The sequence below is a fragment of the Ammodytes marinus genome, assembly GCF_949987685.1.
Source record: "Ammodytes marinus genome assembly, chromosome: 3".
Classification (NCBI taxonomy): Eukaryota; Metazoa; Chordata; class Actinopteri; order Uranoscopiformes; family Ammodytidae; genus Ammodytes; species Ammodytes marinus.
In genome coordinates, this window is record NC_137232.1 from 33444336 (window position 1) to 33468808 (window position 24473).

The following is a 24473-nucleotide window of genomic DNA, read 5'->3' on the forward strand; positions in this document are numbered from 1 at the left end:
GTTTTGAAAGGAATAAAAGGGAGTAGGAACCAGTTTATTCTGTGATAGGAACCAATATGTGTAGCTGTGGGACACGGACGGGGACGGCGCGCAGTTTGAACCACCGGATGTTAATAAACGTTCATTTGTGGTTGGCATGGATTTCAGATGATCAACAAAGAATATTTTAATTTTCCTTTTGCCAGATTTCCTTAGCATTTACACGGATGCTTCACTTTTGTTTAATGCTTTAAATGCCTCCGGTAAAGTGTCTCAACGTCCAGTCGCGATGGCGGTGGAGCTAACTGCGGCTAACAAAGCTAATTATTGCTGTTTGTCTTCTCTCGAAAACGTCTTTTAACATGTGTATAGGTGGAAAATGAAAAGAAAAGTGGCAAGATTAAGACTGAGCCCAAACGAAGAGGCTCGGATAATACGAGAGGAGCATGAGAGGCGGAGGAAACTGCGCATACAGCAGGTAAATGTAACATTTTAACATGTGTTTTCTGCTTCACTGCTAGTCCCTGATCTGTGCTCACTAGAGTAAAGAATGAACACCTCTTAACTTTGTCCGATTGCATCTAATTTGGTATTTGAAAAAGCCTTGTTCTGGTTTACTTTAACAAAACATTGAGAGCCACTGTCGTGTGCAAAACTTTAATGTGCACTATAAAGTGAGTGTCAACATCACAGACTATTTATTTCTACGAAGCACCGTTTCTTTGCATCTACTTTACACTCTGTATTTTAATAACTTTGTATATATTATATATTTAACTTATTTTGTTTTCTTTGTGTTTGTTTCTGTCATTTTGGAACAACTTGGCAAAATGATTTCCATCGGTTGGATAAAGGTCTATCTGATCTGATCTTATCTTATCAAACCCCCTCCTCTGGATATTTTCAAACTCAAACAAACTGTAATTTATCGACGTAATATATTTCGCCTCGTGTCCCAGGTGCGGGAGCAGCAGCGCTACATCTCGCTGCAGATCTGTCGCGATGTGGAGCAGCGCAGGCGTCGCGAGCTGGAGCTTCTGGAGAACCAGCTGAGAGCGGAATGGGAGAAACAACAGAGAGAGAAACTGGACGCGCTGCAGCAGTTATACCAGGAGAGTCTACAGCTACTGGGACAGGGACACAGGAGCGCAAGGGAACATGTAAGACCATAGATAGTTTGGGCTAATATGGTTCTCAAACAAGGAGCTTTTCTGCATTTGGTGTGTTGGTTCTCTGTAAGTGGTTTTGTAGATTGTATTTTCAAACTGATTAGGCCAGATGAAGAAGAATGTCTGAAATCAAAATATGAACAATATTAACATAACGTTTTCAAATTCTCGATTTTTTTTATGTGCAAAAATGAGATTTTATTAACATATTCTCAAATTACAGCACAATTGAAGTTTAGACAATGTGTCACGTTTATTCATGTATTTGAACATATCAACAAAAGTAAACATACAAAAAAAATATCAGAGATAATATATCTCTATTACTACATAAAGAAAAGATATTAATACTTAACCTAGTGGAGATTTGGACGTACTACTACTAATATATCTGTATAAACTCAGAAAGGATCAAAACTAGAATGAAAACAAGAAATTGTACAGCCACATCATTAAATGAGATGAGAGATAAACCTTTATTACCCCAAGGGGAATTTGTGTGTGTTCATTTTTATGCGTATATGTATTTGCACCAGGAACCCGACTTTGCCGCCATCGCTCAACGGGAGGCGGAGAATCACGCCAAAGCCGCGGAGCGTCACCGAGAAGCGCTGAAGGAACTGAAAACACAGAAGAGCAAAGATCATGAGAACAAGAGCAGGTCAGCTCCGTCACACACATCTAACAACACACACAATTAAGTTTACCTGTTTGAATCAATTAATTGGCTTTTAATGTACATTCTTAATTTTAGTATCCCCTTTAATTTGCTGTACTGTCCTTTCTATGACAGTGTAAATTTCCGTGCTGTGGGACACATAAAGGAGTATTTTATCTTAACATTTAGTCCATTCCTTTGCTTCCCTGTAGACTTATCAATGCCAGGAAGAGAGCGCTACAGGCAGAGAAGGAAAGAGCGGAGAAAGTGGCGGCTCTCCCACCACCTCCACCAAACCCCATTCAGGTGAGTTTGATTTGATTGAACTCCATTCAGACTTTGTTTATATATATCACTTTTCATACACAAAGTGCTTTACATTATAAAAATAAAAGCTGATTATTCAATCCTTTTTACAAAATAAAACAAAAGCTTTCCATGTGCTAAAGTTTCCGATCTGGATAAAATCAACTTAATATATTTTCCTAAGATATTTTTTTTGCATTTTTATGCTTTATTGATAGTGTAGAGACAGAGTTGAAATGGGGCAGAGAGGGGAGTGACATGCAGAGAACGACCGCGGGCTGGAATCAAACCCGGGTCCGCTGCTGGCCGAGGCCCATGGGGGTGGGACGCCTTACCAACTGAGCTAAAGGCGCCCCCAACCTAATTTATTTTTAATTTTTTTCTTGTTCAAGCAGAACATCGACTCCAACAAACCTCATGTCGTGGTGAAGAAATCTAACGTGAAGGCGTTTGCAGCTACGCATTTCCACCTGCCAGAGAGCTCAGTGGACAGAGAGGCCGACACACAGCAGGTAAACACTTCACATTATTGTTTCACTGACTTCAAGGTGGAGTCAGCCATTTTGGAGAATGCTTGTTGTCAAAATCAGTAAATATTTCCCCACTATCCGCTGCCTGTCGGTACTGTGTGTGTGCACTGAAAAAGAATCCAGTGTTAATTCACAGTTTAGGCTCCGTAAACGGGTATGTACACAAAGGGCTAGCAACATACCCGTTTACAGAGCCTAAACTGTGAATCAACACCAGACTTTTTTTTTCTGCGCGCACACACAGTACGTGCAGGTAGCAGTTTGTGAGGGTTTTGGCAAAAGGTGATTTTGTCAACAAGCGTTATCCAGAATTGCTGACTCCACCTTTAAACCTGCAGTGTAGAATGTTGGGTTTTATTTCTTAGCAGATTTTGTAGAAAGTAATTATAATATCCATAAGTACATTTAATTTAGTGCATAATGGCTGAAACATTTTTTTTTAATTATTATTTTTTCCCTTAGAAAGGGTCTCATATACAGTATCTCACAAAAGTGAGTACACCCCTCACATTTCTTCACATTTTTCTTTATATCTTTCCATGGGACAACACTGAAGAAATGACACTTTGATACAATGTAAAGTAGTCAGTGTACAGCTTGTATAACAGTGTAAATTTACTGTCCCCTCAAAATAACTCGACACACAGCCATTAATGTCTAAACTGCTGGCAACAAAAGTGAGTACACCCCTTAGAAAAAATGTACAAATTGGGCCCAAAGTGTAAATATTTTGTGTGGCCACCATTATTTTCCAGCACTGCCTTAACCCTCTTGGGCATGTAGTTCACTAGAGCTTCACAGGTTGCAACTGGAACCCTCTTCCACCCATTTATGACAGCATCACAGAGCTGGTGGATATTAAAGACCTTGCGCTCCTCCACCTTCTGTTTGAGGATGCCCCAAAGATGCTCAATAGGGTTTAGGTCTGGAGACATGCTTGGCCAGGCCATAACCTTTACCCTCAGCTTTTTTAGCAAGCCACTGGTCGTTTTGGAGGTGTGTTTGGGGTCGTTATCATGTTGCAATACCACCCTGCGGCCCAGTTTACGAAGGTTGAGTGCACGTGGTCAGCGTCGTACACAGAGGTTGGCTTTGGAAAATAGACGTATGAGTGCTGCCAGCATTGCTGAAGGGCTTGAAGGGGTGGGGGGTCAACATGTCAGTGCTCAGACCATACGCCGCACTCTGCATCATACTGGTCTGCATGGCTGTCATCCCAGAAAGAAGCCTATTCTAAAGATGATGCAAAAGAAACCCCACAAAAAGTTTGCTGAAGACAAACAGACTACGGACATGGATTACTGCAACCATGTCCTGTGGTCTGATGAGACCAAAATACATTTATTTGGTTCAGATGGTGTTAAGAGTGTGGAGCGGCAACCAGGTGAGGAGTACAAAGACAAGTGTGTCTTGCCTAGAGTCAAGCATGGTGGTTGGAGTGTCATGGTCTGGGGCTGCATGAGTGCTGCCAGCACTGGGGATCTACAGTTCATTGAATTCTAACATGTACTGTGACATACTGAAGCAGAGCATGATCCCCTCCCTTCATAAACTGGGCCGCAGGGCAGTACTGCAACATGATAACGACCCCAAACACCCCTCCGAACGACCACTGGCTTGCTAAAGAAACTGAGGGTAAAGGTTATGGACTGGCCAAGCATGTCTCCAGTCTTAAACCCTATTGAGCATCTTTGGGGCATCCTCAAACAGAAGGTGGAGGAGCGCAAGGACTCTAATATCCACCAGCTCCTTGATGTCGTCATGAATGGGTAGAAGAGGGTTCCAGTTGCAACCTGTGAAGCTCTAGTGAACTACATGCCCAAGAGGGTTAAGGCAGTGCTAGAAAATAATGTTGGCAAAACAAAATATTGACACTTTGGGCCCAATTTGGAAATGTTTTCTTAGGGGTGTACTCACTTTTGTTGCCAACAGTTTAGACATTAATGGCTGTGTGTCGAGTTATTTTGAGGGGACAGTAAATTTACACTGTTATACAAGCTGTACACTGACTACTTGACATTGTATCAAAGTGTCATTTATTCAGTGTTGTCGCATGGAAAGATATAATGAAATATTTGAAGAAATGTTAGGGGTGTACTCACTTTTGTGAGATACTGTATGTCCATATTTCTGCATATTTTGGACCAAGGCCTAGTGCCGCCATCTTGAAAGTGTCATAGTTGGAATGTCATCAGGTGCATTGTTTAAAATTTAGAATTGTTCTTGTCCTTGAAGGCCACTGTAGCTTCTGTTATTATTCGAAAGGGTTGGGGTTACCCAGGGAGCGTTGCATTCTAGAACTTTGTAGAACTTTCTTGATGATGTCATATTACACACTGCACCTTTAACCCCATGGTGTGTCAGTGGGGTTAGGGTTAGTCTAATGGTTGGTCTAATCTATAGTTGTGTTCATGTGTTTTCAGCCTAACGCCTGTGTGGAGGCCGAGCTCGAGGCGAAGAGACTAGAGGATCTGCAGAAGGAGGAGCAGATGAGGAGACAGGAGCAGCTGGAGAAAGCTCGTCTCCGGGGGAAACAGGCGCTGAACAGGGAACATCTCACACAGGTAACACTCACCTGCTGTGATGAAACCAGCCGATCCCCACGGTGACGGCTGTGTCGCGTTAAAGAGTCTGTTGTCGGGGCGCTCCAGTGGCGTAGTGGATAGAGCGTGTACCATATTGGCTCCGGCCTTCGTTGCAGTGGTCGCGGGTTCAAATCCGCCCCGTGGACCTTTACTGCATGTCATCCCCCCTCTCTCTGTCGCTCTGTCTCCCCATTTCAACTCTGTACTATCTAATAAAGCTTGAAAATGCCCAAAAAATTATCTTTAAAAGAGTCTGTTGTGAGGAGGTGCAGTCTGAGAGCTTTCCACACGGACTGTTTACGCAGTTACGTATTTTTGGCTGCACACCGAGGGGTCTTCGGTTGGCGAATGACAATTTTTACATCTCGCATACCAGAATGGACCCTCGCACACACACGTAGAGTATGAATTAGGGCTGGGCGGTATGCTCAAAATCTTCTATCACGGTAAAAGTAATTTTATATCACTGTAACGGTTTTTATCAAGTCAGTTTATTTAATAAGGGACACTGCAAATGAATAAAACACACGATCATATATGGGTTAAAAATGCCAGAATTAGTCAAAAGGTTACTTTTCATCTATAGTCCCCCACATCACAATATAACATTTGTTTTCCTGCTTGTTGTTTTTTGTATGAGACCAAAGACGAATCTCCACACCGTGGACAATAAAGATTTAACTAACTAACTAACTAACTTAATTCAATTAATTAAAGACCTAAAATAACCATATTGTATTTCAGCCCTAGTGTGAATTGGCCTTCACAGTGTTTTGATGTGATTCTCTCCTGTAGGACCGTGAGCGTTTGCTAGTGGAGTTGGAGCACATGCAGCAGACGGACCTGCTCAGACGGCGGCAGCAGCTCCCAAACATGCCGGCGCAGATCTTCCAGCCGCTCTACCAGAGACAGGAGATGAGACGAGACTTCCAGAGGGAGATGGAGTTCGCCTTCGAGGACATGTACACGGGAGAGAGGAGTAAGGGCTGTTCTGTGGGCCAGGGCTTTATCATGTATGGGCAGAGGAAGCTGAGAAGTCAAGCTACTGGTTGTGGCTACGGAGGAGGGATTGTGCGTGGGGGAAAACACCCCAGTAAGGTCAGCTGCAGGGAGTGGCGGGGAGACGTCCCCATCTGGCCACTGCCCCCCCACCGGGAGATGTACTGGCTAGGGGGCGAAACATCAGTGAACGGTGGCTCCAGCTGACGACCCTGCAGCTGACCAGATGGGCGCCGGAGGAGGTGCGGCAGGCAGACATGCCAAGCAGGAATAAGATCTTCTGTATTACACACTATGGGTTTACACACAAAGAAAAGTATATGACACAGGTTTTCATGGGTTTGAAGCAGCAAGGGGATGGAACTCTGTCAATTTCAAAATCATCAAAACTTAAGATATTTAATTCCTCAAGAACATGGCGATGATGTGTTGTTATTTGCTTCCTGGCCAAAATGTTAATAGTTTGATTTTATATCCTCCAAAGAGGTTTGTTTGTTGTAGATGCTGCTTATGACCAAGATTAAGCGGTGACTTAAATGTGAAAAAAATCTTAGCATATACGAAGCCGTTTGCACCAGGAAATGGCAATTTGGAAGATTCTTCTTAAATTTTTACTATGTTGAGCTTGGCTATCTTTCAGAAAGCAAATTGCCCTCTATATTTATGTGGGAGGTGTAGATGTCCAGTTTGAAAGGAGCCAGTTATAACCTCTACTGTGTGTCCGGTCCCAGGGGTGAAAGGCGACCTGGTGGTGCAGCTGATGCCGGAGCCTCTGCCGGCCGCGTCCACAGGCAGCGAGGACCAAGAGCTGGACATCACCATGGAGGAAACAGAGAGCGCTGAGCAGGAAGACACAAGCACAGAGCACCACACCGCTGCTCAAGGTGAAGAATATGATAGGAATATAACCTAAACTTATTCAGTCTTTTTTACGGTCTTACAAGATAATTACAAATTAAATAAAAACACTTTTACACGTTTTGGGATTAACAGAATATCAGTACACAGATGTTGGTTTTCTGACATATGAATTGTATTAATATTGTAAATTCTTAAAGAGGACATTATACTTAGCCATCCAAAACAGCCTCACATCCAAATGCATGTACCTTATTATTTGAAACTTTGGCATCTTTTAACTCGACTGCATCAATATAACATTTATAGCATCATACTGTACGTCCTCTTTTCATTTAAGATCAAACACTGTACAGTTACCGGCCCTATTTCATGTGTTTTTCTGTTTTTTTCAGTGGTTCCCTCTAAACTTGCTCCCAGAAAAGCTTTGAGGAAACTCCTGGATCGCATCAGGAGCCAGAGGACTGAGTGGAGCGACAGTAACGGCTCCGTCTCTGCAGCTGAAGCTCAGAACGTTATAACTGATTTAAACGATCAGATCCCCGTGCGTGACACCACCATCGACACGGGCTCCCTCACCAGCCAGGAGAAAGACTGGGTGGAGCCCCCTATGGAGACTCCTGGTACGTCAGTCACTCAAACACTGGAATATAATAATCTAGATAAGGACGTGCGCTGCATGATAAATCCACTATTTCAAGGGCTGAAAATCTTTACTTTGGCTTTTTTTTTTAAAGTATTTGTTATTAATATTAATACAGTCAAATTATAGAAATAACACGTACAAGACTATGATGAAAAGACATAAAAAAAAATTAAGAAAATAAATTGTGCAATAATAATGATTTAGCATTTCTTTTGTATTTAATTCCACCAGTGTTGGAGAGGACCGAGCCGGCAGCTTCTCTTCCTCATGTTCTCCCCGACAGAATCAAAGATTTTGAAGAAGAACGAAAGGAAAGGGTAAATTCTGATTCTTGTGGGTTTTTTTTCATACATTTCACCAAACTAAGTGACAACAAATAATTAAATTAGACACATCAGAAAGTTGAGTTCTTATGTTGCATCAAGGCACCAATAATCATCTTAACCTTTTTATTTTGATACAATCCTTCACATCAGAAATTATATTATATTTTTGTTGAGCTGAATTTGGTTTTTCTAAATAATCCAAAGCCTGTTTCGGTTGTTACCCTGAAGGCTTCATTGGCCTGTTGTGATTGGTCAGACTGTATTGATGCAGCTGCTCCTCATTGCCTAATTAGTCCAACAGCGGCTTAATAAAGCAGGAGTGTGTTGGGCAGAGAAGCTATGAGATTTTAAAACATGGTTGCGTTCCGAATCGCATACTCTTTCTTTTTTCTATTCTACATACTACATCCGACGATAAAAAGAATCTAGTTAGGATGCAGTAGGCATACTATTGGGACATACTTTACTCTCTTATTTCATCATAACATTGCGCCTTGATCTTGCCTCTTGCTTTTATATCCGTCGCATCCCCGTTTGTTTTCATATGGAGGCTTCGTCGATGTGATGTCACTTCACGTGCGCACTGGATTGTGGGTCAGAATCGCCCAAATAGGATGCACTTTTCAACACTAACAATCTTGGCCGCATGAAGTAGGACATCCGGGTACTTCTAACCATCCTAAATCTGGCCACAAGAATCGGGACATCCTAAATCTTTTTTCTACATACTATATAGTAGAAAGTATGCGATTCGGAACGCAACCTATGAGACTTTAAAACATGTTTTCTTTAACGTACAGACCTCGGTTTCATTCCCTGTTTTGGAGCCAAAATACTGAAGAGTTTCAAAGTGATATGAAGCAGAATCGAGGGCTGGTGGTATTTAGCTTTTTTTGTCGAGAGCCTGAAAATTCTCTGAACTCAGATATGCTGCTGTCAGTAAACCTGCCGTACCGACAGTGTCGCTGTAGACAGGAAGTTTTAACCCTGAACATGAGCAACTTTGATTTGAGAGGAATTTCAAGCTCTCAACAACAAAAACACTTTTGCATTAGAATTACATTGGACTACAGATTACTAAATAAAAGTCCAAAAACTCCAAACATACGGATGACGACCTTGGCAACCCACCGGCAAGTACTTTTTGTTTTTGTGATTAAAGCCTGCTACGTGCTCCGCGAGAAGGGCTCCCACTTTTCAAACTGCACAATCTTTAAAACATCTAATGGACTGTTTTGTTTTTTTCTCAATATTTGATATCCGATCAAAATTGAAACTCAAACTAATTATTTTTTTTTAAATTAAAAATATAGGCAATATGTATAAATTTGCCGCATCGCAGTGGCTGCTGGTTTTAAACCTCTTATATACATACATCGTTTTAGTAGACCCCCCTGCTCCTGTTGATTCCACTGTTTCTCACCTGCATACACCCTTCACACACAATATATCATTGACACATCTTAATTTGTTTATTTTCTACCCAGACACATGCATCGGCTCGCATACACACGCACATGCTCGCACGCACACACGCATACAATACATCCGTTTCATTTTTGCGTTGTTTCTTATTTATTACACCCTGTCCAGACCTCTACGCCCGTCCCCTGACTAGTTTTTAGTGCATCTGTGTTTTCTATTTTGTTACTGTACATAAGCTGTGCATTTGTATATCCGTTTTATATTTGTCTAAGTGAGTCACGCTTGTGTATTTGTTATTTGTGCCTTTACTCCTGGTGGGGCCTCTTGGACCAGATCAATATTGTAAATAAGAAACTGTTCTTAATGTTTTATCTGGAAAAATAAAGGGTTAAATTAATAAAAATATATATATTTCTGTTCCAGGAAGTGGAGTTGGAGCGGCAGAAGCAGCAGCAGCTTGTTTTGCTGCAGGAGCTCGAGGAGCAGAAAGAGAAACTGGAGCAGATGCTGTTTGAGGCTCAGCAGGAGAGAGAAGACCTGAAGAACGCAGTGACACGGGACGATTCTATCGACCAATCGGAGGACCCGGTCCACGACCAGGACGTCCCATATGTCACCACCTTAACCGCTCCAACCTCCGAGGTACTGTAGGCCCTTTGGTTAAGGGTCAAGGCTTTACTCAGTCGTCCTTTTTTCATATTGTCTTTTTTTTATCACGACTCGCGTTCATGAGATACTGGTCTGTGATTGGCTGGTGAGATATTAACCCTGAATGCAATGGCTGATGAGGAAATACTTTCTGAAATAATGATTTTAGATTTAGTTTAGTAATAAATGTCAGCTCAAAATTTGAAATGGCGATTTAAACATAAAGGCCATGATTGTCAATAATCCTGTCAAATTCCATTTTGTATTAGTATTGCTTGGTCATCAGCAAAGTACAGTTCCTCCAGTCATGTGGTTAAGTGAAGTGTTTTCCTCTCCTCAGCCCGTGCATCCCGCTGACGGAGACGACCACACCAGAAGGATCCGAGAATATCAACAGCGGCTGTTGGAACAAAACAGGTCGGTTTAAAACTCGTCTTCAGTTATTCCAAGCAGTTAATATAGAAAATTGATTTCAAAAGATTTATATTACCTTTGCTTTACCAACTTACGTTCACTGTATTTATCAGACAGTTCTAGCGATACTTTATTTATCCAGAGGGAATTTCTGACATCCAGTAGAAAGTTAAAACCGTACTAAACTTAAAAAAATCTTGTAAAAAGTTGTTGGTGACAACAATACAGCAGTGTCTGAATGTAGGTTGTGCAAACTGAAAGGTATTATAACAAATTGAATTTCCTCAAAGGACGCAGTTTTATGAGATCTAAAGATCAAACATGTCGTGTTGTATGCATCGTGAAGCCCCATATTTGAGGCATTTATTAATACCGGTCGTTGTGACATAATTAAATATTGTACTTTCTTGTTTCGGGGGCGCCCTTAGCTCAGTTGGTAGGGCGTCCCCCCCATGGACCTCGGCCAGCAGCGGACCCGGGTTTGATTCCAGCCCGCGGTCGTTCTCTGCATGTCACTCCCCTCTCTGCCCCATTTCAACTCTGTCTCTAAACTATCAATAAAGCAAAAAAAAAAAATCTTACTTTCTTGTTTCAGAGTTCACCAGAGGACGGTGGAAGTGGCTCGGCAGCGTCTCGATGAATATCAGCGTGCTTTAAGAATCCGTTACAACATGACAGCCACGTCTTTCCAACAACCAGCCATCGTTCCTACAAGCCACATTCACAGACCTCAGTTCAGCACTCAGCCCCTAACAGTCACACCTCCTGTTATAACCCAAGCTCCTCTACACCTACCAACCCCTCTGATACTCCCACCCACTCCTACTCTGCCTACAAACATACAAACGAGACCACAAATCTCTGTAGACATTCCCACAAGAGATTTCAACACAGTGCCTTCACCTCCCCATCAACCTGGGTCCAGTTTTCGGGTTATGCCTTGGTTACTGCCCGATAAAGCAGAATCTTTTCCCAACATTGCCACGATCCAGAGACCAGGAGTAACCGCCCAGCTGACTGACGACATCATGGAGAGAGTGACAGAGCATCTTCCAGAGAGCGTGAGACCCTCCACGCTCACCACAGAGCCATCGCCAAACAAACTGTTCACTACACGCCCATCAGCAAGCGTCCCAATCCAGACGGGTGCTGCTACACCTCTGGTCCCAGGACATCCAGCGACCGGGACCCTGCTACAGAGCCCCGTGCAGACCACGAGGCAAGCGCTTTTTTATAATTTATTTAATTTGTTTGTATATTGTATGTCGTGGATTGTTCTCTGGTCTGTGTATTCTTGTGCTTTTATTTTTGTCTCCTCCTCCACTGTTTTAAATTGCAATTTGTTTTTATTCTTTTTCAATGTACACATTAATTTTAAAGGTGAAATCAGCAATTCTGATATTCACTGATTTTGACAAAGTGATTTGGACAACAAGAATCATTCTCCAGAATCGTTGACGTTACCATTTTTAATATTCCTGTGTACCATGATGTGTACTTTGTAACGGTCTGTTTTGTAAAAGTGCTGTTTATTACAAAAATAATTACTTTCTTTCTCACTTCCACAGCCCCCTTCAGACCTCAGCCCCAGGCCCCTCAGAGGACACTATGGCGGCTCAGAGGCTGGAGCTGGCGGCCGCTCAGAGGCGCCTGGCGGAGCAGAGAGAAGCCGTGAAGCTGCAGCAGGACGAGGACAGACGCAGACAGGAGCAGAACACGGAGCAGATCAGGAGGCAGAAGGAAACGCTGCAGGCGCTCATCCAACCGGAGGCTCAGGTCAGTTAGACAGATTATGTTGCTATTCAACGGACATATTGGAGATTGTTTCTACACAAACCGGGGTTCAACATTAAAAAGGGTGAGTCAGAGATTCTGGAGAACGCTTGTTGACAAAATCACTTTTCGCCAAGTCGGTAGATGTCTCCTCACAATCAACCACCTGTCTGTTCGAGCGAAGAAAACATCCGATGTGAATACACATCCTAGGCTATGTATATAATAGGTGTATACTGGTATCTAAACACCGTAGCTAGCAACATGCCCGTTTAAAGAGCCTCTGTGACATAGCGTTTTCCTTGCAGAGGGTCATCGGGCAACCCCTTATTGTATAACCCTGCAAACCTAATAAAAAAAATATGAGGTATAAGATATAAATGGAAAGATCCCTCCCAGAACAGAATTGCACAACTTTAAAAAAAAAATATTTCCTGTTGTATTGTCTCAGCCACAGCCGGTCCCAGAGGCTCAGAGTGACATATCGCCTCCAGAAAGCATCAACCAAACGCGCCTCACGTTACTGAAGTCTCTACTCAGAGCCATAGAGGAAACCAACGGAGGAACGCTATCACACCTACAAGAAACTGAAGACGAGGATGGATCCCCTCAAGAAGCATCGGTGCTTTCTGACAGTAGTGAGAACGGTAACTGGCATTTTCCCACTTTATTTTTCTCTTTTATACTTGGATAGTGTGTGCACTGCTGCCACTTCTTTTTCGCTCAATACTTTTTATCAAAATAACAAGATGCATCACAGTAAGATCCATATCATAAAATAAATGTCCTCGTTTTTTATTCTCTAGTGACATCAAAATGAAATACTGTATTTCTGAATCTGTGATCGTGTTGAACTTTTATTACAAATTAAATGGCATAGACTTAGTCACTACTATATGTGTGACATCACACTAGTAAAAAAATTGGGTTAGGATTACCAGGACAGCTGGGCCTAGGGAAGACTGAGGGAAGAAAAACCTTGTTCATTATATTATAATAGCGATTTTATAATGATAGAACGCCGGTTCCGTATGGGTGAAGTATTCCTTTTAATCAAAATCTTTTTTTCTCTGTTTAGATTCCATCTGTCAGTTCAGCGTTCCAGCCCCAGTGTCCGTCCTCCCGTCGAAGCCTCCGGTGACTCGCGTCCGCCCGGAGATCATGATGAATGTACAACATGAACTCAGTGCTATTCAGGAGGTGGAGACGCCGGCCGACACCAGCCAAGCCACAGGTCAGATCAGGCCACACAACACAGAAATAACAGTTTTAATAACGTGTAGTAATGTAATAACTGTGTGTCAAGCAAATGTGAGATTCTCTGCCCAAGACCGGGTAATGCCGGTGATGTCAGATAAAAGTAAAGTTTTTTTTTTTTTTTTTTTTTATTATTATTTATTATTTGGGGTATAGACTCATCATCATCATCATCATCATCTTCTTCAACCGCTTATCTGAAATCGGGTCGCGGTCTGTGGAGTAAAATTAAATTGTTCATATATTTATTCTCTTTTGCTTTTTTATTTATCCTGACGTTTTACACTACTTAATTGTAAAGTAGAATAATAATTTAATTGTCTGAACAGATATTTGTCATTCAAACAACAACAAGAATAGTAGTATAAACTTTAATTATAACAACAACCGACTGGTTAAAAATGTTGGGTTGGATTTTTTTGGCCCCTATCTAGGCTTTAGTGTCAAGCTATGGTGATGAGTATCAGCTGATTACGGACCTTTGTCTCTCCAGGCCCAGAGGAAACTGTGCTTGTCCCTTCACTGACTGCAGACTGGGACCTTCGGGAGGATTCAGAATCATCTGTTGCTACTGACAAGACGCTGCAGACGCCCCCGAGCTCCAGCAGGGGGCAGCAGACCGCTCTACTACCAGCCGGCACAGGGGCAATATCCAGCGATCTGCCCTGGAGGGAGAGGCTGCTGGTGGGGGCAGGGTCACCGCAAGGAGCCTCACAGTCTGGTAGGTTCAGCCATGAGATTAAAGGTGCTGTAAGCGGAATGGTTCTTTTAGCTAACTTCCTGTCAGTGACTGCAGTTAGCAGTCCCTTCGCTCGTCCCTACATCACCACATTAATGCACTGCGGTCTTCAAGCAGCGAGTTATCTAGCATCATCTCAGATCCATAAGTGTGATTAAAACATGATAAAAACCATCAAAACAGACATTGGGAAGGAGTTTTACCTGCTCCGCCATTGTAGGCGCATAAACATTCACCCATCTGTTGCTCTGGCGTGCACCGGAAGTGAGACCATGGAGTGTATATACTATATATGAGTGAGACGAGTGTTGGTTTGTAGCGCTCTCTCTTCTGATTGGATAAAAATGTCGGGATACTCCAATAAGTTTATTTGCCGATTACATGCAAAGCAGCTGACTGAGAGATCGGCTTCATGAAACGCGCACATTATGTAAGTGATCACTGTATGAATAAAGAGCGATTTAACACTTATATTAACATAAATAAACCGCTTACTTCACCTTTTAATTATAACAACCGACTGATTAAAAAAGTTGGGCTGGATTTTTTTGGCCCCTATCTAGGCTTTAGTATCAAGCTATGGTGATGAGTATCAGCTGATTACGGACCTTTGTCTCTCCAGGCCCAGAGGAAACTGTGCTTGTCCCTTCACTGACTGCAGACTGGGACCTTCAGGAGGATTCAGAATCATCTGTTGCTACTGAGGAGACGCTGCAGACGCCCCCAAGCTCCAGCAGGGGGCAGCAGACCGCTGTACTACCAGCCGGCACAGGGGCAATATCCAGCGATCTGCCCTGGAGGGAGAGGCTGCTGGTGGGGGCAGGGTCACCGCAAGGAGCCTCACAGTCTGGTAGGTTCAGCCATGAGATTAAAGGTGGAGTCAGCGATTCTGGAGTGTGTTTGTTGTCAAATCACTTTTTGTCTAAATCAGTGAATATCTCCTCATGATCCACTACCTGTCCGTACTGTTTGTTGGCGTTCTGGGGAAAAAATCCTGTGTTACTACACAGCCGACGCTCTCATGCAAATGTGCATGTTGCTAGCTACGGTTGGATCCCTTTGTTAACATACCAGTTAACAGAGCCTAGGCTGTGTAGTATGGACACCAGATATTTTTTTCAGTGCACACACAGTTATATGTTTAAAAAGATTTAAATATGCTATACAAATACATAAAAATATTTTCTTTTCCAGATTCAATGCTGAGGATAATCTCCCCGCCTTCGTCTGACTCTGGGACGGGAGCCGACTTCTCCGGGCCGCGAATCACAAGCTTTAGATCCTACACTGAGGTAACAGGGACCAATGGTCACGTAGTAAAGTTATTACTGGATGTTCCCTTATATTGGAACAAGTTATGAATTTTGTGGCAGAGGCTATATATAAAAGTTATAAGGAAAGGAACCGTTTCTGGTCTATCAGGGAATTCTGTGTCTGTGTCTGTGTCTGTGTCTGTGTGTGTGTGTGTGTGTGTGTGTGTGTGTGTGTGTGTGTGTGTATATGGGGTAAACTGAGCAATGATGTAAAATGACTAACTGAAGTGTATTTAATCAAATACGTTTCATGATGGTTCTACACTTGAACTGAGCTCAGTGTGTGTGTGAATGTTCGTGTTATAAACAATACAAATTTAATTTCAATAGTTTTATAAGTGCTTTACTAAATAATATGACTAGCTTATCAAAAATAGGACTGCTAAGAATATCAGTGGCAAGTTTCTTCAATTAGAAAATTCGATTCACTAAATTTTTAGCAGTTAACATAACATTTAACAGGTGTTTTCTGCTTGTTTATAGCTGCATTTTTGCCGTTATGGAATGACTGTGTGAGTTTGAGTTTGTCTGTAATTGAGCGATGATGTAAAATAACTAACTGATGTGTATTTAAACTAAATGCATTTCATGATGGTTCTACACTTGAACTGAGCTCTGTGTGTGTGTGTGTGTGTGTGTGTGTGTGTGTGTGTGTGTGTGTGTGTGTGTGTGTGTGTGTGTGTGTGTGTGTGTGTGTGTGTGTGTGTGTGTGTGTGTGTGTGTGTGTGTGTGTGTACCTTCATGTCACTAACCATTTAATTCATTCACTACAGACTGATAAAATCTGTTATTGTGTGAGCTGATGTGTAGATTCTTAGTCCTATCATGTCCATCCCCTTAACACTTTTATCGTGTGTGTCAGTCTGCAGACAGACATCCAGACTCTGACTGTCTCTCCTCCACCACCATCTCCACCGGCAGCTACGTCACCACCGACCCGGAGCAGAACGCTGGTGAGGGACGGGACAGCATGTTTCGATATTTGTCTGTGACTGTGAAATCACTTGAATAGTCGTTTTGCATAAGGCCGACTTAACCTTTTATTTATACAGGTATATCCCATTGAGTCCGAAGACTCTTTTACAAGGGAGACCTGTTCCCATTTACACGTTACCATTCACACACACATTCATACACCAATAGCAGGCTAACTATCGACATTCACACGAGGCAAGGTGGGTGAAGTGTCTTGCCCAAGGACACAACAACTATGACACAGGTGGCTGGGCGGGGATCGAACCTCCAACCCTTTGATCATCAGCCGACCCGCTCTACCACCTGAGCCACAGTCGCCTTCACTTTGTTGAAGCCTAAAATCTGCTCTCCTCTCTAGATCAATCCCTGTCCCCCAGACACGGTGAACAACAGGAACGAGGGTCAGATTTACTGGCCGTCCCGTCTCCGTCCGGTCCAAGGGAGAGCTCCTCTGCTTCAGACTGTCCCGTTGTGTCTGTGGAGCGTCTGTTTAACGACAGCAGCATCCAGCGCATCATAGACCGATACACCCGCGAGCTCAACATCTCCCTCAGCACCACGGGGAAAACCACAGGTACAGAGGGAGAGATTTTAATTTTTTTAAGATAATTTTTTTTTGGCATTTTCAAGCTTTATTAGACAGTACAGAGTTGAAATGGGGAGACAGAGAGAGAGGATGACCTGCAGTAAAGGTCCACGGGTCGAATTTGAACCCGCGACCACTGACCATTTGAAGGCCGGAGCCAACATGGTACGCGCTCTATCCACTATGCCACCGCCACTACATTACATTTTATCGAGTAATTTTCCTTAACCCCGTAAAACCCTTTTGAATTTACAGCAGACATGTATACATTCACAGACTGTCTCAATTTGGAAAGTTAAAATATTATTAAGGGATAATGTTAATACAGTTTGTTATCCTGTGTTGATCTACAGACAGTGACGGTTCGTCTGTGGAGGATCGGAGCTCTTCAGATTCTCTGGGGTCTGTGGTTCCAGAGAGCGGAGGAGAGGAGGGATCTCTAGACCATCGATCCACTCCATCTGACACGGCACAGAGGAGAGGACTGGTCAGTCGGACACTAACAGCTATTGGTTTCATATGTTTGTGTTTTGTGGCCTCACACGGTATTTAACTTTTTAACAATCAACAACAAACTTGTAAACTTTGTTATACTATTGGTATATCGCCAAGGCAACATCTGCCTCAGCCTGTGATTATACAGTATATGAATGCATTGGTCTGCCTGTATAGAGTAACACTGTGTGTGTGTGTGTGTGTGTGTGTGTGTGTGTACACTGAGCAATGATGTAAAATTACTGTAACTGAAGCGTATTTAAACAAATACGATTCATGATGGTTCTACACTTGAACTGAGCTCTGTGTGTGTGTGTGTGTGTGTGTGTGTGTGTCTGTGTGTCTGTGAGAATGTTTGTGTTATAAACTAAATACAAATTTAATTTAAGTCATTTCAATAGTGTTTTACTAAAAATGTTTAAATTCTAATGTATTCTATTGTCTTTCTGCCTAGTGTACGATATTTAAGTAAATGCTCTAAATTATTCCAACATAATCATAAATTCTTCAAATATAGCTGCATGTTTGCCTCTATGGATTGTGTGTGTGTGTGTGTTTCTGTCAACTGAGCGATGATGTAAAATAACTAACTGAAGTGTATTTAAACAAAATACGTTTCATGATGGTTCTACACTTGAACTGAGCTCTGTGTGTGTGTGTGTGTGTGAGTGAGAGAGACTGTTCGCTAAATACAAATCTAAAAGTCAGCATTTCAGAGAAAGAACTCAAATTCCCTAAGGGTTCAAGTAAAAAGCATATGTAAAAAAAAAAAAAAAATAATCAAATCATCTGGTGTGAAGAGGTTGGAAGCTTGCAAAGGGAAGTGATGTGGTTCTTTGATGTGCATTTTTTAAATTTATTTTTCACTAAAAAGTACCACTTGAATTTCGGAACATTTTAATATTAGCCCCTTCCCCGACTCTAATGACCGGAACTTGGTTGTAAATATATTGACCTTGAATATTCTGCTTTCAATTGATGTTTTGTTTTTTTTGCTACAGGAAAGCACTTTGAATGGCCTTGTGTCTGAATTGTGCTATAGAAATAAACTTGCCTTGCCTTGCCGACAGGAATTGCAAGATACAGTCAGTCCAATACCGGAGCATTTCTCACTCCAGGACCAGTTCTCGCTCCAGGACTCTTTCCGGCCTCTGATTGGCCAGCTGGCCGATGAGTCGTCATGTCTGTCTGTGGACCACAGAGACACAGACGCCCTGAGACAGCTGGTGGGTCAACCCTCCGCTCACTCCTCCATGATGGGTCAGTTACCTGCTCCGCTGGCATCGGTAAGTTTAGATCAAAAACACAATGGAAGGGGGCGCCCTTAGCTCAGTTGGTAGGGCGTCCCCCCCCATGGGCCTCGGCCAGCAGCGGACCCGGGTTCGATTCCAGCCCGCGGTCGTTCTCTGCAAGTCACTCCCCTCTCTGCCCCATTTCAACTCTGTCTCTACACTGTCAATAAAGCATAAAAATGCCAAAAAAATATCTTAAAAAAAAAAAATAACAATAAAGTGCATCCATATCATACCACATCACAAATCTCACCATCAGAACATAGGCGGATGGGATTCCACTCTGAGCCGTATGATTGGCCAGTTGTCCAGTCAGTCGAGCTCTCATTGGCTGAGCGGAGGCCAGGACTTCTACGCCGGGCAGCTGGTTGGTCACATGGGTTTGGAGGCGGGACAATCGACCACGTGGTTAGAGGCCGGACCAGAGGAGAGCGGGATGAGAGCGCTGGTTGGAGAGATGTACGACTCGGCTGGACAGGACAGTCAAAGCTCAGGTAGGAAGAGTTTATGGTGTGACTGAAACATGAAGCAAGGGTTGAGATTCCTTTATACAGGTGCAGCTCAAACAATTAGAGTATTAAAGCTGGGGTGGAGGATTGGGGGAGAAAATGGCAGTTGGGATAGAGATTCTAATTGAAATACCTCAACCGCTCCACTTGTTCTCTTTGGTCCCTCCCCTATGGTCCCTCCCTGACACGCCAACAAAGTCGTGCCTAAGTGAATGGACAGTCCCAACAGCCAATAAGAACAGAGAATCGGAACCTCGCTCTGATTGGTCAAAGTGTACAGCTCATGTTAACTTTGACCAATCAGAAATCATATACACCAGCTTTAAGGGGAATTTTTTTTATTTTTATAAACTGATTCAAAAAGTGAAAATGTTATACATTTAATAAAAGTAGTTTGTCTCAGGCCATGTCCACACATACAGTTTATTTTTGTAGTTTTAACTCTGTATTCCTGGGGACAGGGAGACCCAAAATTTTGTCTCGCAATGTCAGATGTGCGCGGTATGTTTTACATGTTACTGCGGTGGTTGATATGCCCTTAGCAAGTTGGGTTTTTGCCTCGTTGTGTTAGTTGACCGAAAGATTTTCCATTTTCGTCCTTTTGGTGAGAAGAATATTTTTTCAAAAGCAAGAGGAAAAAAACCTGTTTACACAAATACATTTGTACGTCTGTAGTTATGATCTCAAAGTAAAGGGAAAAACCTTTACGAACTCATCTGCTGGTTTTAGGTGAAATAACTCATGTGGATCTTGGAGTTTCTACTGAGGCCGAGTCGTTCCCGCCTGAAGCCTCGTCACAAGGCCCGTCTGTCCCGGATCTGAACCCACAACCGCAGGAACAAACCACTGGCCCGGGCCTAGAGAGGACTGAAGGTTAGGTTTGAAATATATATCACATTGTTACTGTGAATTTCTCAGTTTGATGCTCCAAAGTAGGAACAGATGTATGGTTCAAGTGTTTTCATGCATTCATTCTTACTTGGGGCGACTGTGGCTAGAATGGTAGAGCAGTCGTCCACTGATCTTAGGATTGGTGGTTTGATTCCCACCTCCTAACACTTATCCATGTGTCCCTGGGGAAAGAGACACTGAACCCCAAATTGCTCTCGATGGTTAGCTTGCTCCCTACGTTGTATCTGCTGCCATCAGTGTCTGTGTGTGTGTGTAAGTGGGTGCATGAGCCAAAATGCGCTATATAAGTGCATGTACCATCGACTTATTTTTGAGCCAAAGTCTTTCTTTCTTGTATTTACATTTAGTTTGTCTTGCCTTTTAGAAACCTAACTTTACATTATGTCCATATTTTCCTTTTTAGTGTTTCCCGGCTCGGACTCGTTCCACCCGCTGTTTGCTGAAGTCACACACAACGAGACAGCCGACGCCTCCATGACGTTTCACCTCCCGGATCTCACCGCGCCGCTCTCTCCTGAAGAACCACCAGCCAGTGAGGAGCAAAGCAGCATGTCCGCTCCATCTGAACAGGGTTAGTACTGCTTAGTAAGAAAACAATTCAAGCACTTTTTCAGCAGTCTCTAGATAAAAGTTCAACTTCTTCTGACCCCAAAAGATCTAAATATATACACAGGGTGCTAGCTAACCATAACCTATTTATGAAGAAAACGGTCATCATCAAGGTGTAAAAAAACATTGGTTTTGTGCAAACTATACAGTATTTTCCTGACTGCTCTTAAAGCTTGTCTGATCAATGTGGAGGAAACCCAGCATTTTCCAGTAATGTGTTCAGATTTGTAGCACATTTCAAACATTTGAAAACGCAAGGATTTAAAATCAGGCCATTTTGCAATCTGTCCAGACTCTGTGCGGACCCTTTCTGACGCTCCTGATGATCGTTCTACGGAGTCTGAACTGTCTCCAGAACGCCTCAGAACAGAGAGACATTCTGATTCCAACATGGCGTCTTCAAACCTTCAGGAATCCTTCTCCCAACTCATAACCTCCGTGGAGCTAAGGGCGCTAAGTCCGTCGAGTCTCGCCGTGTGTGAGGATGTGGGCTTGGGGCAGTCGGAGGAAGCCATCGCAGAAATTAAGTTTAGTTCGGAAAGTCGAGGAGTTTCAGTGCAACTCCGGGACCTCAATACTGGAGAACTGGAGTCCAAGCAGGATTCAAACCTGATTGATGATATTCCTGTCGCAGATAACATATCGGTATGATTGAAAATGTCTGTACCATTTGTAAACCTGGTTCTCTTTTACTTGTTTATATAACTTATAACACTATAACTGTGTTTTTCATTGGCTGAACTGTGTATTTGTAATCTCTCCGTGTAAATCAGGACTGCGCCAGTGAGAAGGGGATTCTGGAGCAGTCGATGATCACGCTAGTTAGTCTGACGGACACGACGCTGCACGACCGAGATTTTATCACCGATGAAGACGGGCTCTGGGAGGACGGACAGTCAGACGGGGGGATGGAAGACGGACGAAGAGAGACGGAGGTATCACTAGGGGAAATATGTACAGATGTCTGTAGAAATGTTGACTAGAGTTTATCAGTGTTGAAAGAAAATTCAATAAATTAAATCTAATTATTATTTTAAAAAGAGAAACGGACGTGATGAATGTCAGACATCAATAATCCACTGACTAAGGGATTTATATTATCATCTTTCTGATCTGTGAACACAAACTTTGTCTTTTCCAGAGATCTGAATCCATGTTGTTAAAGGATGAGACTGAAGAAGAAAAGAACCAAACACATCCAGGTAAAAACTCACGTTACTTTGGAAGAGTTTGAGAGCCAGGGCTGAGGGATAAAGAATGCACTTCAAGAAAAAGTCCAAATGTTGAGAATAAACTTGATATTTCAAGATTAATGTCGACCTTCTGCGGCAATATCACATGTATGACTGCCTCAACACAATGCCCGGAATGAATGAATCGGTGAAACTGTATTTCAGAATCGGCTTTAGTAACAAAGAAAATATTACACTGTGTTCTCAACATTGTAACTTTTTTCTTAAAGTGCTCAATGAAAAATTATTTAAAAAAATGCACATGTCAAACTAATTAATTGGAACTCAAAAAGTTTCTCAAATCAAATAGTTTAGTTTGTTCAGTCGGATCACTCTTAACGTTCTCCCTCCACACAGCGACGAGCCTGAAGATCGTGGGGTTTGGTTCCGTCGGTGACAAGCAGGAAATCTACGAGCAGAAACGCCAAGCTTTGCTCCAGAGATCGACGCGTAGAGTGGAAGAAATCAAGGCCAGACGGCTTTCTAACATTCAAACTGAAGCCCGGGAGATGTCACTAGCCAGGGGGCCGGCTAAATCTACAGAGTCTAAACCAGCTCCGTGTAAGACCAAGTCAGAACGTCAACAGGATGCAACCACGTCAAAGGAAGGACCTGTCAGTGAGAAATCTGACCTCAAGCTGAGAAAGACCCAGATTCCTCCTCCAGGTATCTCAAACTTTAAGGTGTTTTTGAATCAAATGGTTAAAAAAATAAAAAATAAATAAATACCATGAGCACAACATTTTTCCCACAAGTTTTGGACATTGTGTTAAAGAAACTTTAAAACTACTTATTAACTATCCCAGAAATTCACCTTTCTGAAATGTCTTGAATCGGATCAGTTTCTGTACAACAATAGGCTCAATCAGTGTTAAAATAAACTATATTTATATCTGTAGACTGCACTACAGGGGGTTGTGACAAGTAAATACTGAACAATCCCATGTTAACTCTGAATGCCAAATGTATATTTTCCTTAAACTTTACTCTAAAATGTCCTGTAAAACTGCTCTTGTTTAGCTACTATACGACGTGTTATAGAGCTGCCTTGAGCAAATGTCAGAACCTTGTGAAGCTGTCAATTTGTATTAACCAACCAGGCTGCTGCAACAATCTGTGCAACCATTTTGTATTTAGATTTTTTTTGTGCTCCCTTAGTGAGTGATTTGAGGCCGAAAAAGGCGGATGAGGTGAAGGACTGCACACCAGAGCAAAGGAAACGAGATGTCGCCGAGATGCAACAAAGAACTCGCAGGTATTTTAAAATATGAACTTTTCACATATGCGCTGATGGAGTAAATGCTGCAGATCTGTACACACAAACGAATGTGGTTCAGAATGGTTTTCAGTTGCTAACAAAATAAAATGTTTTTTCAATTAGTAATTATTATCACTGATAATTCATTATTTGCATCGAATCCATGATGTAGCATTGAGTGTGTGTGTGTGTGTGTGTGTGTGTGTGTGTGTGTGTGTGTGTGTGTGTGTGTGTGTGTGTGTGTGTGTGTGTGTGTGTGTGTGTGTGTGTGTGTGTGTGTGTGTGTGTGTGTGTGTGTGTGTGTGTGTGTGTGTGTGTGTGTGTGTGTGTGTGTGTGTGTGTGTGTGTGTGTGTGTGACTCAGACTGTATGAGCGGCTGGAGGAGGTGAAGCAACAGAAAACCATCAAGAGCCGACAGGAAGCCTACGCTAAGAACAGACTGAAAGCTGCAGAGTTCCACAAGGTAAAAACTCTTCAATATTTAATAGACAAAATATCCAGTGAAGAATTCTGAGTTAATTCAATATATTTCAATCGTCTCTTCACAGAAAACGCTACAGAAACTTCGAGCCAAACAGACTCAGCACTGAGCGACTTTGAATGTTTTTAGTTTCTACTTTTGTAAATTTAAGTTATTTTGTAGATTTTTACCAATAAAAATGTTTTAAGTTATTTGACTCTCGATTACTTTTTTTTAATTCTCCGTTGTACAGACTGAATCATAGTCGATGAGTTTGTTTTTAACAAGAGAAAACATTCATGAAGTAATTTACAGATGTACAAATACACTTCTTAAATCACAGTTTGTAAGTTTGTGTGAAGAATGTCCTGAACTAAGTTATGATCCTGTTTCCACACACGCATGATATCTTAGTTTAGATAGAAAGTGGCTGTGTCTTGATTCAGGGGTTGCGGTCTTGGAACCGGCCTCGTAGGCTGCATTTGAAGACCGATTGCGTCATAGCGGCGCGCAAAGGCTG

At 42.5% G+C, this 24473-nt stretch overlaps 1 protein-coding gene across 1 annotated transcript; it reads left to right on the forward strand.

Moving 5' to 3' along the window:
- Positions 1 to 151: 151 nt before the first annotated feature.
- cep295 (centrosomal protein 295) lies at positions 152 to 24388 on the forward strand. Its single transcript, XM_080024872.1, has 33 exons — positions 152 to 457; positions 939 to 1139; positions 1685 to 1809; positions 2019 to 2112; positions 2508 to 2624; positions 5066 to 5206; positions 6023 to 6206; positions 6958 to 7110; positions 7480 to 7707; positions 7962 to 8047; positions 9905 to 10123; positions 10470 to 10546; positions 11139 to 11762; positions 12112 to 12319; positions 12768 to 12963; positions 13395 to 13550; positions 14067 to 14294; positions 14935 to 15162; positions 15507 to 15604; positions 16488 to 16578; positions 16959 to 17174; positions 17540 to 17673; positions 18752 to 18967; positions 19233 to 19467; positions 20212 to 20355; positions 20798 to 20965; positions 21296 to 21648; positions 21777 to 21938; positions 22145 to 22205; positions 22593 to 22901; positions 23394 to 23490; positions 23857 to 23956; positions 24042 to 24388. The coding sequence occupies exons 1-33, from the start codon at positions 359 to 361 to the stop codon at positions 24081 to 24083; spliced, it is 5790 nt and encodes a 1929-aa protein (XP_079880998.1). The 5' UTR covers positions 152 to 358; the 3' UTR covers positions 24084 to 24388.
- The last annotated feature ends 85 nt before the right edge of the window (positions 24389 to 24473 follow it).